This window comes from Capricornis sumatraensis, chromosome 6 (assembly GCF_032405125.1).
Source record: "Capricornis sumatraensis isolate serow.1 chromosome 6, serow.2, whole genome shotgun sequence".
Taxonomy (NCBI): Eukaryota; Metazoa; Chordata; class Mammalia; order Artiodactyla; family Bovidae; genus Capricornis; species Capricornis sumatraensis.
In genome coordinates, this window is record NC_091074.1 from 59,961,414 (window position 1) to 59,976,342 (window position 14,929).

General features: G+C 41.4%; 1 protein-coding gene across 3 annotated transcripts in view; it reads left to right on the plus strand.

The window, feature by feature from the left end:
* The first annotated feature begins 14,521 nt into the window (after nucleotides 1-14,521).
* PCSK5 (proprotein convertase subtilisin/kexin type 5) overlaps nucleotides 14,522-14,929 on the plus strand; it is a 500,900-nt gene continuing 500,492 nt past the window's right edge. For all 3 annotated transcript variants that reach the window (XM_068974738.1, XM_068974739.1, XM_068974741.1), the window contains exon 1: nucleotides 14,522-14,713. In XM_068974738.1, the coding sequence (XP_068830839.1) occupies nucleotides 14,522-14,713 (192 nt within the window). The remainder of the gene's footprint in view (nucleotides 14,714-14,929) is intronic.

A 14,929-nucleotide genomic window follows, 5' to 3' on the forward strand; every position in this document is an offset into this window, starting at 1 on the left:
AGGTTAAAATATGTTCTGGGCAGTGGAAAAAACCATCTGAAACTCCCCACCTCTGCTGTTTGTTAAGTGCCTATCTGCCCAGCTTTGAAATTGCTCTGTCCAATCAGTTTTCCCAGAGGAGTCATTTAGCATCACTTAGACACTTGCTGGAATCAAGATTGCCGGGAGAAATATCAATAACCTCAGATATGCAGATGATACCATCCTTATGGCAGAAAGTGAAGAGGAACTAAAAAGCCTCTTGATGAAAGTGAAAGTGGAGAGTGAAAAAGTTGGCTTAAAGCTCAACATTCAGAAAAGGAAGATCATGGCATCCAGTCCCATCACTTCATGGGAAATAGATGGGGAAACAGTGGAAACAGTGTCAGGCTTTATTTTTTTGGGCTCCAAAATCACTGCAGATGGTGACTGCAGCCATGAAATTAAAAGATGCTTACTCCTTGGAAGGAAACTTATGACCAACCTAGATAGCATATTCAAAAGCGTAGACATTACTTTGCCGACTAAGGTCCATCTAGTCAAGGCTATGGTTTTTCCAGTGGTCATGTATGGATGTGAGAGTTGGACTGTGAAGAAGGCTGAGTGACGAAGAATTGATGCTTTTGAACTGTGGCGTTGGAGAAGACTCTTGAGGGTCCCTTGGACTGCAAGGAGATCCAACCAGTCCATTCTGAAGGAGATCAGCCCTGGGATTTCTTTGGAAGGAATGATGCTAAAGCTGAAACTCCAGTACTTTGGCTACCTCATGCGAAGGGTTGACTCATTGGAAAAGACTCTGATGCTGGGAGGGATTGGGGGCACGAGAAGAAGGGGATGACAGAGGATGAGATGGCTGGATGGCATCACAGACTCGATGGATGTGAGTTTGAGTGAACTCCGGGAGATGGTGATGGACAGGGAGGCCTAGCGTGCTGCGATTCATGGGGTCGCAAAGAGTCAGACATGACTGAGTGACTGAACTGAACTGAGACACTTGCTCACAGTCAGATTCTTATTCCAGACAGAACCTCCAAAATGAATCTGGTCACTAGGAGAGAGCAGGTCTATTCATCTATGACTGCTTTGACAGCTTGTACCAGCATTTTTGCCTTGGATCTCCTGTTGTTGTTTAGTCACTAAATCATGTCCGACTCTTTGAGGCTACTCTGTCCATGGGATTCTCCAGGCAAGAATACTGTAGTGAGCTGCCATTCCCTTCTCCAGGGCATCTTCCTGACCCAGGTATCAGACCCACATCTCCTGCATTGGCAGGTGGATTCTTTACCACTGAGCCTCCAGGGAAGTCCCTGCATCCCCTGATCCACCTGGAGAAGTTCGGTCCAGCATGGAAGGAGATGTATATGGATCTGGGGGAATCAGAAGGCATCATCTATGGACAGTGACTTGGTGCCATCCTTTCTCTGTGCTACCCACAAGGTTGTTGGATTTGAGTGTTTGCAGCACAAAATGGAAAAGTAGATAAATGATATAGCCAGTATGCTAACAAAATCAATGAAATCAACTCTGAAGGTTGAGTTATTCTTTTCTCACATGTGTTCCATTGAAAAACTGTTAAAATGTTTGCAGGGAGAAATTGAAATACCATTTTAGAGCATTCAGAAGTATTTTGTAATACATAGTTCATAGAACATTTATAATATTCACTGCTAGTTCTTAGTAAGAAACCACTATGTGAAGTAACATATTAAATCTCTTTTCAGAAATTATTTTATTGAATCTTCACTACAGATTTATGAAGCAGGCCCTAGAATTATACCCTTTACAGATAAAGATACACACACACACACATACACACACACACACACAAAAGGTTTAAGGAACTTTCCCAATATCCTACAAGTGCTAAATCTGGTGTTTACACCCAGGTCATCTGCAGTATTTACACCATGTAGAATAGTTTCATTTATAGAGTTTTTGATATTTTGTGACTTCCATGTATAGTCAGGCTATGTCATATGTTATTTTGAGACTATGAATCTTGTTTTGTGAAAATCACTGAACCAAGAAGATGTGCCTCTATGCAGATGTCAGCACAGTATTATCTATAATCTATAACATACTCCCCCAAGTTGGAAATAGCTTGTATTGTCCACAATAGAATAATGGTTATATGTGCATGGTCTTCCCTGGTGGCCCAGATGGTAAAGAATCTGCCTGCAGTGCAGGAGACCCTGGTTCAATCCCTGGCTTGGAAGATCCCCTTGGAGAAGGGAATGGCTACCCACTTCAGTTTTCTTGCCTGGAAAATTCCAGGGATGGAGGAGCCTGGTGAGCTACAGTACGTGGGATCACAAAGAGTTGGACACAACTGAACAACTAACTGGGCTTCCCTGGTGGCTCAGAGGTTAAAGCATCTGCCTGGAATGCGGGAGACCTAGGTTCCATCCCTGGGTCAGGAAGGCCCCCTGGAGAAGGAAATGGCAACCCACTCCAGCACTCTTGCCTGGAGAATCCCATGGAGGGAGGAGCCTGGTAGGCTACAGTCCATGGGGTCGCAAAGAGTATGACGCTTTTTCACTTTCATATGTGGGTCTATACAATGTGTGTGTGCAGTATATTCATTTGATCCACTCTCTTGCAGCCATGAAAAGACATATTTAAAAAACAAATAGGGAAATAGAGTCTATTTGGAATATATAAATGAAAATGAAACATTAAATTAGGATAAAAAGTATATATGTATATGTACATATATTACACATACACACGTTTAATTTGCTTAATGTATAATAAAAGGGAGAGAATGGAAGAGGAGAGAATAGAGGGGATTAAAAACAAAAGCCCAGATAATGATTAGAGGTTAAAAGTATTAGGGGAAGTTATGAAATATTTTTATTTATTTTATTGTTTTCTGCAGTCGTTTATACTCATCCAATCAAAAAAGAACCTTTTGTTTGTTCTTAAAGTACAGCTATCTTGAGCTTTGAGGAAATTAAACTTTTAGTTAAAGAATGTGTCATAATACAGCTAACCATGCAGTTTTACAATTGTACTTGTTTCCAATGCTACTGTTATCCCATTTTATGTTGGCAGAAAGATTCAATGAAAACTATAGTTAAATACTGTGATGAGTATTTCTAGGCTTATCTTTGAAAGTGAAAGTTGCTCAGTCATGTCACACCCTTTGAGACCCCATGGACTATACCGTCCATGGATTCTCCAGGCCAGAATACTGGAGTGGGTAGCTATTCCCTTCTCCAGGGGATCTTCCCAACCCAGAGATCAAACCCAAGTGTCCCACATTGCAGGTGGATTCTTTACCAGATCTTTATCTCGACCCATTTCTAAATGCTTTTACCAGAAAACAGGGATATACCTTTATTATATCACCTTTCTTCAAGCCCCTGGAAACCTTTTTCTTCACTGGTATTTATCTGACACAGTAAGCAAAATGGTCATTTAGTCCATATTTACAAAAAGATACATTAGGGAAAAAGATAATTAGAGTTTGCAAAATATCCTGTACTAAATAACCTACAGCAGTGTGGTGTGGCATAATTTTCTTCAATTTTACATGGAGTCATACTTCTTTCATGAATACTGCATGCTCAGAGTTGTCTTTTCTTTAAATAATGCAGTAAAGAAATTAAATAATTAAAAATAAGTATTAAAGACTTTAAGCAGAAATGGGAGGAAGAGTGAAAGGAAAAACATGAACATTTTTTAGACAAAATACTTGAACCCTTACTATATCTGATATTTAATGAGAAAACCCACATGATTGAGACCTGGAGGGAGAGGGGAAATGGCCATTCATTCTTTGTTAGAACAGGAAATTGGTGATTTTTGTTGATGGTCTCATTTGAGTAAGGCCTCTGGTGTTATTGATTAGATTGCAGAGTTTCAGGTAAATTTTAAATTACTTTATAGACCCACCAAGCCTCCTTCACAATGGTTGAACTTATTGGAAACAAGCCTCTGTGCTCTGGTTACTGGAGAAGTCAAAAGCTGCATTTTGTGGATCATGTTAGCAGACTGGCAACCTTTATGGGGAAGGTTAATGATATTCCACTTTCCTGCCCCTGCCTGGTTTTCCCCATATGTCGAAGGCTAGGAGATTATTTTGAATGGATTTTAAATATCTCAGAGAACAGAGCACTTTCCCCTAATCTAATCAAGAGCTCAAATCCTCCTACTTTGCTCAGAAATTGACTTTAAATCTTAAGGGAAAACACAGAGTCATAAAGATTTTCATAGGTTGAAGAGGAATTCCTTCATATTTCTCATCCTGAAGAGTTAGAGAACTTTGATTAAAAGCATTAAAAAAAAATTCTTAAAAATTTAAGGTCCCTAAGATTTGGCACTGAGAAGTATACCAAATATTAAAATCATATGATATTTTCATTCTATTTAAATTCAACCCCCAACTCATCTTTTAAAATTTATCCCAAGCTCTATTTTCTCCATGAAAATTGTTGCCTAGACCACTACAGCAGTATCTTCATCCCCTCACCTTCTTAGTGTCATCACTTAGCATTACAATTAGACACATTAAATAACAATATAACAGTTCAAGAGTTTCACCAGATGGCTTAAAGCCTTATGAAACTGTGACTTCTGTTTTAGTCACTGATCATGTCACTTAGTCCAGGGTTAATAAATAATAAATAATAATTTTAAAGATCTTGTTGACTATTCAACAATTAATGAATTAGGAAGCATCTAATCTAGCAGATTAAAAGGAGCTTTGAGGAGCTGTACAAAATGAAAAATATTTGTAGGCAAAAATGAGCAAGTAAAAGGAAGTTATATTAGACCAAAAAAAAACCAAAAAAAAAGTGGATTGATTATTGCAGTTACTTTACCTATAGGGAATGGGAGGGGCTTATCACATAGATTGCCTAACTGCTGTGATTAGATGATTCCTGATTGGCTGCTTTAAGAGTCCATTTCTGGGAAAGTCAAAACTGTAAAAGTGAAGTCTCAGTCTGTTGATGTGGAGCTTGGCATAGGGGACTCCATTTTGGCCCTGTTATCTTTAATACTACTTTTGATGGATGGATGGAGGGATATGGTAATACTGGTAGTCAGAGAAGTAGACTTGGGGAATGCTATCAGAGTTGAGAGCTGACTCATTTACCATATTTATTGTCCCACTTCTCTTATTTACATTACACATACCTAATCCCTGTAAAGTCTCTCTGATTCTTGGAGTCTGAGAGATCCAAAAGGATCTAAAGAAAACGCATTAATGCAGCTAAAGAAAAAAAATCTAAAATACATCCAGCCTTTATTCATGAAGATATTCTCTGTGGTATTATTTACAATGATGAAAAAATTGGAAACAATTTAAATGTCTTACAGTAGAGCTTAGTAAATTATGATACATCAACCCAATAGAATATGGTCATTAAAATGATAATTACAAAGACCACACAGGCATTTTTATAGTATATATTATGTAAAAAATGCAGAATGTAAAAGTGTATGGGTGTTGTGTTTATAACTTAATAAAGATATAGTTGATTTCATACCAGTACTAGGAGAGAGTACATAAATATGAAAATAGCTATGTTTCAGTAGTGGACATATTATTAGATATTTTCTTTTTTTTTTCAAAATGTTCTAAACATATTCTCTTTATTATTATTCATGAAGATCAGGGTGATGAAGGACAACATGTGATAAATAGACAAATTGATAGAAAACTTGGAACAAGGAAGATATGGGAAGAAAATGAGGATATAGGGTAAAGAAGTTAAATTTACTGCAAAGGGAAGGAGATTTAGTTAATACTGCCTTGCTCCTGATAAAGTTCACTTGTGACATCTGCTACTTACCTGTATACTTTTGTGTGAAACTTTTTCTGTTGTTCTCAAAGTTCTATTGATAATTATGTGGAGTGTGTGTGTGTGTGTGTGTGTGATGGGAGAACACAGTTTTTAAAATGGCTCTATTGAGGTATAATTGACATAAGGAGAAAGTCCAACTTTAAAAATGTACCTGGGCCATCAAGTAAGAACCGCTGTGATAATTGGAACACTTATAAAAGACGCCTGTAACTGAGAACTTTAAAACCATTCCTTATGGAGAGTGTCCATTGTAATGAATTTCAATGAGATTTCACAATCGCTTCTCCTAAAACTAGTGGAGTTTCATCATATGGGCACATTGCAATTAATCACATTCTGAGTTTGCAAGACCTGGAAACTTAGCAAATGAAAAGGAAAGCTCTGAATTCAATCAGAAAGGAGAAAAAGCACTTGAGACACAATGAATCCCACATCTGCTTTCTTCCTAGAAACTTTTGAAAGGGTGTTGATTTGGATATTCATCTGGGGACAGAGCTGAGAAATGATTGGACTTTGAGGTGAAGAAAGATGGGAGGGGTAGCTGCTACTTGATGACCGACTTGGAAACCCCTGAAGGAAGCCCTTAGCTATGAGTGCTCCAGTCTCTCTCCTCAACCAACAACACAAAAACTTTATACAGTGAGTGACTTGGTAAATGCACAGGAATAGGATGGAAGTATATATTTTAGGGGGCTTATCTTTGTAGAGACTTTGTTGCAACTCTGGTATGGTGGAATTAGCACAAACACATAATTCAGAAAACCTGAGTTCCAGGCCAAGTCCTATCACTCACTAGCTGTGTGCAGCTGAAAATATCATTTCAGCACCCTCTTTTCATATCTGTAAAGTAACCCTGATGATTGTGACAGTGTCAAAATAATGACGAAGTCTCCACTTATTGGCATATCACTCCGAGGAGTAAATATAATAATAACCTGAAATTATGTTGAAAAGTTTAAAGAAATGCTCTCTCAGTGCTCTATCAGCAATAGTCCTCAAGAGCACTTGGGGTCATTATTTATTCAATCAAGGAGGCAGGGTTGACTTGTACCTTGGCTAAAGAGATTTCAGTTTCCTCTCTTTACTTTGATCCAGATGTTTTCAGGAAATTTTACTTTGAATTTGTAGAATGGAAAAGTCCTGTTCCCACCGAGATTCCATTTGGCAGAGAGTTTATCATTAAACATATAGAAGGCATGACTAACACAGGAGAAATTGCAGCATCCAGGCCCAATATAAGTCAAAAGGCTATTGGATAATATAATATTGATTAGATCATTTGTTTCAGAGTCATTAGTTTCCACACATAAATGAACCACTTCTGGAGCCTCACATCTTTCAAATCATGAGACTCCATCTGCTCAACCTAGAGCTCACCTCCACACAACACAGTTGGGCAGAAAAGGTGTTTTCCAAAATGTCCAGGGTATTAAATGCAAAATCAGTTCCATGTACATCCAATTCTTTCATCTAGTCAATGGTGTGGCCTTGAATATTTTGCTGACCTTTAGGTGATCAGCTTTGTAGTTAAGTTTTTCATCTAACATCTAGCATCCAGCTCCTTTGAGCCTAGAAATCTTAACTTCTACCATCCCTTAGAAATTTTTTTCCCTAATAATGCTTAGCCCAGTATTATAGAATGTCACTAAGTTTTGCATTGCTGACATTTTCTGCAAAATTCTTTTCATTTTTCATTTCACTGCCAAAATGTCAACATGCAAATATCCTATGAGTTTGCCAACTTGGATCTGTATGGACACACACACAAAATGTACAACAAAGACTAGAATAAGAAATGATTAATGATACCAACTATATTGCCTGTTCTTTCTGCACAAGATTTCATCTATGTTCACCTCTCATGGCTCACTATGCCACCAGATCTCAAAACAATGCTCTAATTATTTTTTAAATAAATGAACAGCAGTACTAGAGAAGGAGGTCCTCCTTATCCATACTCTGATTACAATGCACAGTATTTTCATACAACTTAGTCTCATCTTCACTCACAGAAGCAGTGTTTAGCATTTAGAAGCCTATTTATATTATAGCCTTATTTAGCACATCTATGAATCTGGTTTCCCTGTTCGTATTTGGAGAAAATTGAAGAGAAAAGCCTTCCTCAGGGTCTCCAGTGGTTTATGGAATTCTCAGTCCTTGATATTCTGGGAGAGCTAACTAAGTCATAGGACTTAAAAGGGTGGCACTGCCAGAGTTCAAATCATAGTCTGTTTCCCTTTTTTCAGTCAGTATCTGGTTTTACGCTATCACAGGAAACTTGTAAATAAAAAGCCAGGGAAATATTATACTTTTTAAAAATTGGAAAGCCCCAAAAAAGCTTCCTGTTGAATTGTATTTCTACTGCCTTAAGACAAAATTTTATCAATGAATTATTTGTAAGCATGGGATACCTTTTTGAAAATAGAACATTGCTGCCATTCTCTATACAGAACAGTAAAGAACAGTAGCTTCTTATTGGCATGATGTTTAAACGTTTTTTCTTCCAGGCAAACTATTGCAGTGAGGTTCAGCTCTGGAGTACCTTACTGAGAAATACTGTTACCATGTGTTTAAAGTACAACAAACTATGAACCTTTTTTTCATGCATTCCTAAAATCTGAAGTGGGTTTAGAGAAGGATGGTAGGGAGCAGAAGCTTTACAATTGTTATGTAATAACTACACCCAGAATACACTATCAGAAGAATGAAGTGACATCATGCATGTGGGTGCTGAGTGATCTAGATACACCATTTCTGGAAATGGTGAAATGTAACAAGCATAAAGGATGTACTCACACTAGGTATCTGCGAAATAATTTTGTCATAATTTAAAATTTTGTCCTTTATTTATTTTTGGCTATGCTGGGTCTTCACTGCTATGTGTGGCCTTTCTCTAGCTGTGGCAAGCAGTGGCTTACTCTCTAGTTACAGTGCTAAGGCTTCTTGTTGCAGTGGCTTCTTTTGTGGAACACAGGCTCTAGGTTATATGGGCTGGGCTTCACAAGTTGTGGTGTCTGGGCTCAGTAGTTGTGGCCCATGGGCTTGCTTGCCCCACAGCATGTGGATCTTCCCAGACCAGGTATTGAATTGGTGTCCCCTGCAATTGCAAGGCGGATTCTTAACCACTCCACCACCAGGGAAGCCTGTTTTGTCATAATTTATCTTGCTTCAGATAAACAAGTTAGCCTTCCCAGATATATTTTGAATTACAATGCATCATTTGGCATTACTGAATCAGATCTACACAGCCTAAACTCAAAAAATATTTTAATTCCAGTGTCAGTTCAACTTGGTCTTTCTAAGCAAGATCAAGTTGAGTCAGTAGTTATTAAACCCCCGATTCTCTGAGAGGCTTAAGAGCCTTGGAGAAAGGGTGCAGTGGCATTACAAAATGTCTTGAAGAAAGGGTCCAATGCCATTACAAAAAGAGCAAGATTTGACTCCTGGGGAAGGGCTGCTACCATTGTCATAGGATTCATTCCTTTTGGTGGGTGAAGCTCCAAGACCCAAGTTTATTGCTTTGATTTCTCCCACTTCTTCTCTACCTGCTTTTGCCTGAATTAGAGTCTAAGCTAGGGAGAGGAGAACATCACATCCATTCACCATATCTATCCTGATGGGTATACTGCTCTGAGATGAGGGATAGAACAGATAGTTGGTGTCACTTCTTCACTTCACTGAAGGAGGTCAGCCACAGCCTTTATACTTCGCTTCTGACTGGAAAGCTTTCTGAGAACCAGCCTGTCGGTGTAGGATTTGAATGTCCACAGATGAAGGCGCTATGTCAATCTAAGTCAACTTTAAGCAGCTCAAAGAAGGAGCTAAAGCTTCCCAAAATCTACAAGATCTAAGTCACCTGTCTGTATCCCACTATTTAAATATTATACAATAAAAGTAATATCAAGCCTTGAATTAACTTTTTTCCTGGGCTCATGTGTGTCAAAGGTCATATTTTTAAATGGTGGTGGCTAAACATCCAAAGAATCTGAAATGTTAATTCAAGTTTCCATTCTTCTGATTGAATTTATAAACACAAATTTGCAAATTAGATCAGTGTTAATCCTAGGTTCACAGTGCGCCATGCAGCCCTTCCTTTATTTATATTATTCACCTCTGTCTTAACTTATTTTTCCAGGATAGGATTAATGTCGTCCAAATTAGTTTTTTAAACATGAAAGCCAATGTAATTAATTTTATTTTATTTTATTTTGGAGTAGAGTTGATATTCCTGGCTTCCCAGGTGGTACAGTGATAAAGAATCTGCCTGGCAATGCAGGAGACGCGGGTTTGATTCCTAGATCAAGAAGATCCCCTGGAGTAGGAAATGGCAACACACTCCAGTATTCTTGCCTGGAAAATTCCATGAACAGAGCAGCTCGGCAGGCTACAGTCCATGGGACTGCAAAGTGTCAGAAATGACTGAGCAACTGAGCAATACACACACACACAGAGTTGATTTACAGTGTTGTGTTAGTTCAGGTGTACAGCAAAGTGATTTAGTTATACATATTCATATTATCTATTCTTTTTCAGATTCTTTCCCCACATAGGTTAGAGTATTGGCCTCAATTTTCTTCTCTATTATATAAAAAAGTTAGAATCTACAATACCTAAAGTCGCTTTCAGTTTTGATATTCTGTGCATTAGATTAAGGCCTGAAATGTATTTGGCTCAGTGCCTGGCATATAACTAGTTCTTAATAAATGGTAGTAATAACTACCATTTATTATTATTATCATTATGAAATTTGACAAATTTTCACTGCCAATTCTGAATTTGATCGACTAGAAAAGTGATTAGAATCCCCATAAATTTACTGACTCCTCTACTGGACAGTGAAATTTCTAGACAATTTTCCCTCTTGGCAGCTCCAAACTGCCCATTACCAATTTATCACTGAGTCACAGAATCTCAGGTTGGAAGAGATCTTAAAGGTCATTTTCCAACAAAAGAGGTAGCAGAGGAAGAAATGAGATGTCTCAAAAGGCAGACTCCTCTCAGAATAATTCCCATTTGTAGAGTTTCAAGATGAGTCCCATGGAGTACTTTTTTCACTTCTCCTTATACTAAACTGCCTGGGTTTCTCTCCATTGCATTTCACTGAATTTTTCTGTTAAGAGCTGTGAAGGACCTTGGCTAAGAGGCCAGACACTAGCGGGGCCTCATTATCAAGTAATATGTTGCTAAGTATCAGGCAGAGTAGAACTTCAAACTGCCGGGTTTCCATATGGCATGTTACAGAGAGAGAGAGGAGGGTCAGATCATGAGAGCTCCTCTTAGCATACAAAAAGGAAGCATTTGGGGAAGACTTGGATTTCAGCTTTTTTTTCCAGTGTTAGTGCTGGTAGTACTCTAACCACTACTATTTAGTGCCTTGTTCTTTTGGCTGCTGAGGCATTGAAAATAGGGCTGAGTTGGATAACCAGCAGAGCTGAAGGTCATCAAAGAAGGTGATTTTCCTTTTTTGCTGCAGCTATTGATCCTTATTTGGAAGCTTCATTCTGGCCAACTGGCTCTAATAAGGAAGCTAATGAGTTCATTAAGGTAGACCCCAAAGCAGGAAGCAGTGTGTGCTTGTGCACCAGTAGGAGAGGGGCTTATTTGGTATTATTTAGGTTTGAGAATCCTGCTCTCTGAGAAAACGCACATAACTGAACTGGAACATAACCATGAAAGTGATGGACAACAAGATGAATGAATCTACATTCATACACTTGATTTGACAGATGAATGGGGGCTCCAAGTCTTTATTATTTTTTTAAAACAGTGCTAGAGTTTTCCCTTCTAAGTGTATATGCATCCAAATGGAAGAATATACCCCTTGAGTAAGCTAAGTGCTGGCCCAGGGATTGGTTTACAAAGCAGAAAAGTGATTTACCCATTTCCTACCTGCCTTTCCAATTCTCTCTCATGCTTGGTGCAGTGAATGCTGTGTGTGTGTGCCAGGCAGGGCACACTCACAGAAGGCAAGGGTGTTAGTGGAAAGAAAAAGAGAACACACAACATGGAGAAAAAAATGTCAATGAGTAATTTGCCCCTCTTAGGAAACACCCTCCAGGCCTCAGGAGACTTGGTGCAGAGGTGGCTCCCCATTATCTCCAAAAGGTGAAGCCCAAAGGCAACACAACCTACAAAGAGCAGCGTTTGGGGACTGCCTTTGCTGTTCTAAATATTGGCGCCAGAGTCCCAGAGAAACCTACAGCCCATCCTACAAACTCAAGTCCTGAGTAGCTTATATAGTCCCCACAGTGGCCACCCTCCTCTGGGTCATCACCAGACAGGCTCTTAGTCCCATCCAACAGCAAATGCCTTCCTTTCTGAAAGAAAGAAAGGCTGACTGGCATATATTGGATTTTGACTGAGGTCTTCCCATCCCATGTGAAACCCATCAGTTTTCTAGAGGAATAATCCAATGTCCTTATGAATAGGATACAGGTGGTCTGGGTGGCAATTAACAGTGACCTAACAGATTGTAAACTTTCTAGGCTCCAGGCTGAAGAGGGAATGTGCAAAGGGACTAGCCAGTAAGGAGGCTGTATCAAAACTCTAGAGCCCAAGCATAGTATTTATGCTTTACCATCTACAAACAACAGCAACAAACCACATTTACATTTACCCTAGAGTTATTCAGAGTCTGAAATGCACTAGTCCTTGTTGACAGCCCCCGGCCCCCATCTTCCCCTTCCTCCTCTTTTTCCGGTATCCAGCACAATGCCTGGCACATTCTAGGTGTTGAAAAGATATGTGTCTAACCAGTCAAATAAGTAAATAAGTAAAATACATGCCTTTCTGCAAATGATTTAGTTCTTCTGATCTTCCACTTCTTCAGTAGAGTGGGAATAAAGTCATTTGGTGGGTTTATTTTCAAGATTAAATATTTAATATGCCATACTTTATACGATGTGTAAAATCATAAAATGATACTTTTATGAATTTAACTATGAGTTTTATAAAATTTGCATGTTTTGATTCTGCAGCTCTGGTTCCGCTGAGGGGAGGAGGAAGAAAAGTGAAGCCTTAGGCAGATAAAAGAATCATTACCCAAGGTGTGATGTGTTAATTACCTTCAAATACAGTTAACCACAGCCTGGTAAGAAAGACAATGGGGGATGGGAACAGGAGAGAGCAAGGGTGAAGCGGGGGAGAGCAGGGTGAAGAAGGGGAAGGCGGGGGGTGGCGGGTTAGTGGTATAGTGAATACTTTAAAGGTCAACTGAATTATTTCATAAGGGGTATATTTTCTTTTCACAAGAAATCGTTCTGTGCCAGAAAAGGCGGGGAGGTTCTTCCCCAGAAGCGGGTAAATCCGAGCTTCTTCCTGCCTGCTGCAGTCACAGTGGAAGATACAGCAATGAAGGCGGCGTAGCCACACATTTATTTCATTCGAAATTCCTCTGTGGTCCTGTTTATATCGAACTCAGCACTGTTACAAGGCTGTTCTTGGAAAAGTTGCAAAACTTTTCCCTTGGTGGAGAAAAAGAAGTTCTCATCAGACTCAGTGGAACGAATGAATGAAGTTATTCCCTTGGCCCAACATCTCCTTCCACTTTCATACCAAATAGTCACAGAAACATCTTTCCCCAATTCCGCGACTGGAATTTTACTCTCCCGTGGTGTTGCCTAGTATTGGAAGCACGGATTTCGAAAGTCAGCAGGCAGGCAACACACACGGCTTTGGAATTGCCAGTGATTGGCTTTTATAAGAGTCGATGCGCCTTACCGTCCTGTGTGGTAGCTTCTCCCGGGAGCAGATTTTGTGAAATAAACAGTTGTTGAAAACCGTGAAGAATTAACGAAGTGAAAATCTCGGGCTATTTGTCCGGCAATTGACACGCAAGTGACCTCCTTAAATACTTACTTGTTTAAGGAGGTTCAGAGCTAGGATGAATGAATCTTGGGGGCGCTTGACCAGAACCAGCTTGTAAATCTCTTTAGTCTTTCGGGAAGTGGCGGTAAATTAATACAAATCCAGAAGTGAGAGGAGAGACGAGGGTAAAACCCCCACACCGAAGCTCTGCTCTCAGCCCTTTGGAAAGACTCGCTTTAGCTGCTCTGGATCCTGTAGGTTGCAGCCCGAAGAACCCAGCGGCGCTAGGACCTGGTTGGCGCCTCACTGTGGCCGCTTTCGGGCGGGCGGAGGAGGGAGAGGAGGAGGGGGATGTGGGAAAGGAGGGGTATAGAGGGGGGCGGGGGGAGTCATTTATGCAGAGCAGGCGCTGCTGCCATTGCCACTTACACTCCCAGCGCGCTGCTCGGAGCTGGAGGGAGCGCGGGGAGCGAGCTAGCGAGCGCTCGGAGCCCGGGCCAGCAGAGGGGGCGCCCAGCCGCTGCCTGCACCGCCGCCTCCGCTGCGCTCGGGGGCCCCGGGAGGAGCGAGGGCGAGTCGGAGAGTCCGGGAGCCGAGCCCGGCGAGACCCAACTGCGGGAGGGCGCCCGCCCCACTCAGCCGCCTCCTGCGCCGGAGCCGGGGAGCGCCGGCCGACCGCCCCGCGGGCCGTAGAGCTGGGAGCACAGGTCCCCGGAGCCCCAGGGATGGTCTAGGAGTGGGTGCGAGGCTCGCTGCTCAGCTCCCTGCTGGGGCTCGCCGCCTCCTGCCGATCTCCCGGGGCTGCGAGCCGCGGCGGCCGGGGGCTGCGCGCTCGGGCGGCCCAGGCCGAAGAAGTTAGTTGTGCGCTCAGCTTAGTGAGCGGAGCAAGCGAGCGATCGAAGCAGCAGCCAAGCGCCGGGGCCATGGGCTGGGGGAGCCGCTGCTGCTGCCCGGGACGGCTGGACCTGCTCTGCATACTGGCGTTGCTCGGGGGCTGCCTGCTCCCTGTGTGCCGGACGCGCGTCTACACCAACCACTGGGCAGTCAAAATCGCCGGCGGCTTCCCGGAGGCCAACCGCATAGCCAGCAAGTACGGATTCATCAACATAGGACAGGTAACCACTGGCTGGCCGCGTTCTCGGCCCTGAAGCTGCGAGGGCGGGGGAATGGGGGGGAGTCCCCCACGACCTCGCGCTTGTCCCCTCCTCGTCTGTCCCCTCCCCCTCTTCCAGATGTGTTCTTGCAGCTGTTGCCCTAACTCTTCTGCGATGCTCTCTCTCCTCTTACACACACACACATACATACATACTCAAACACACACACACACACTC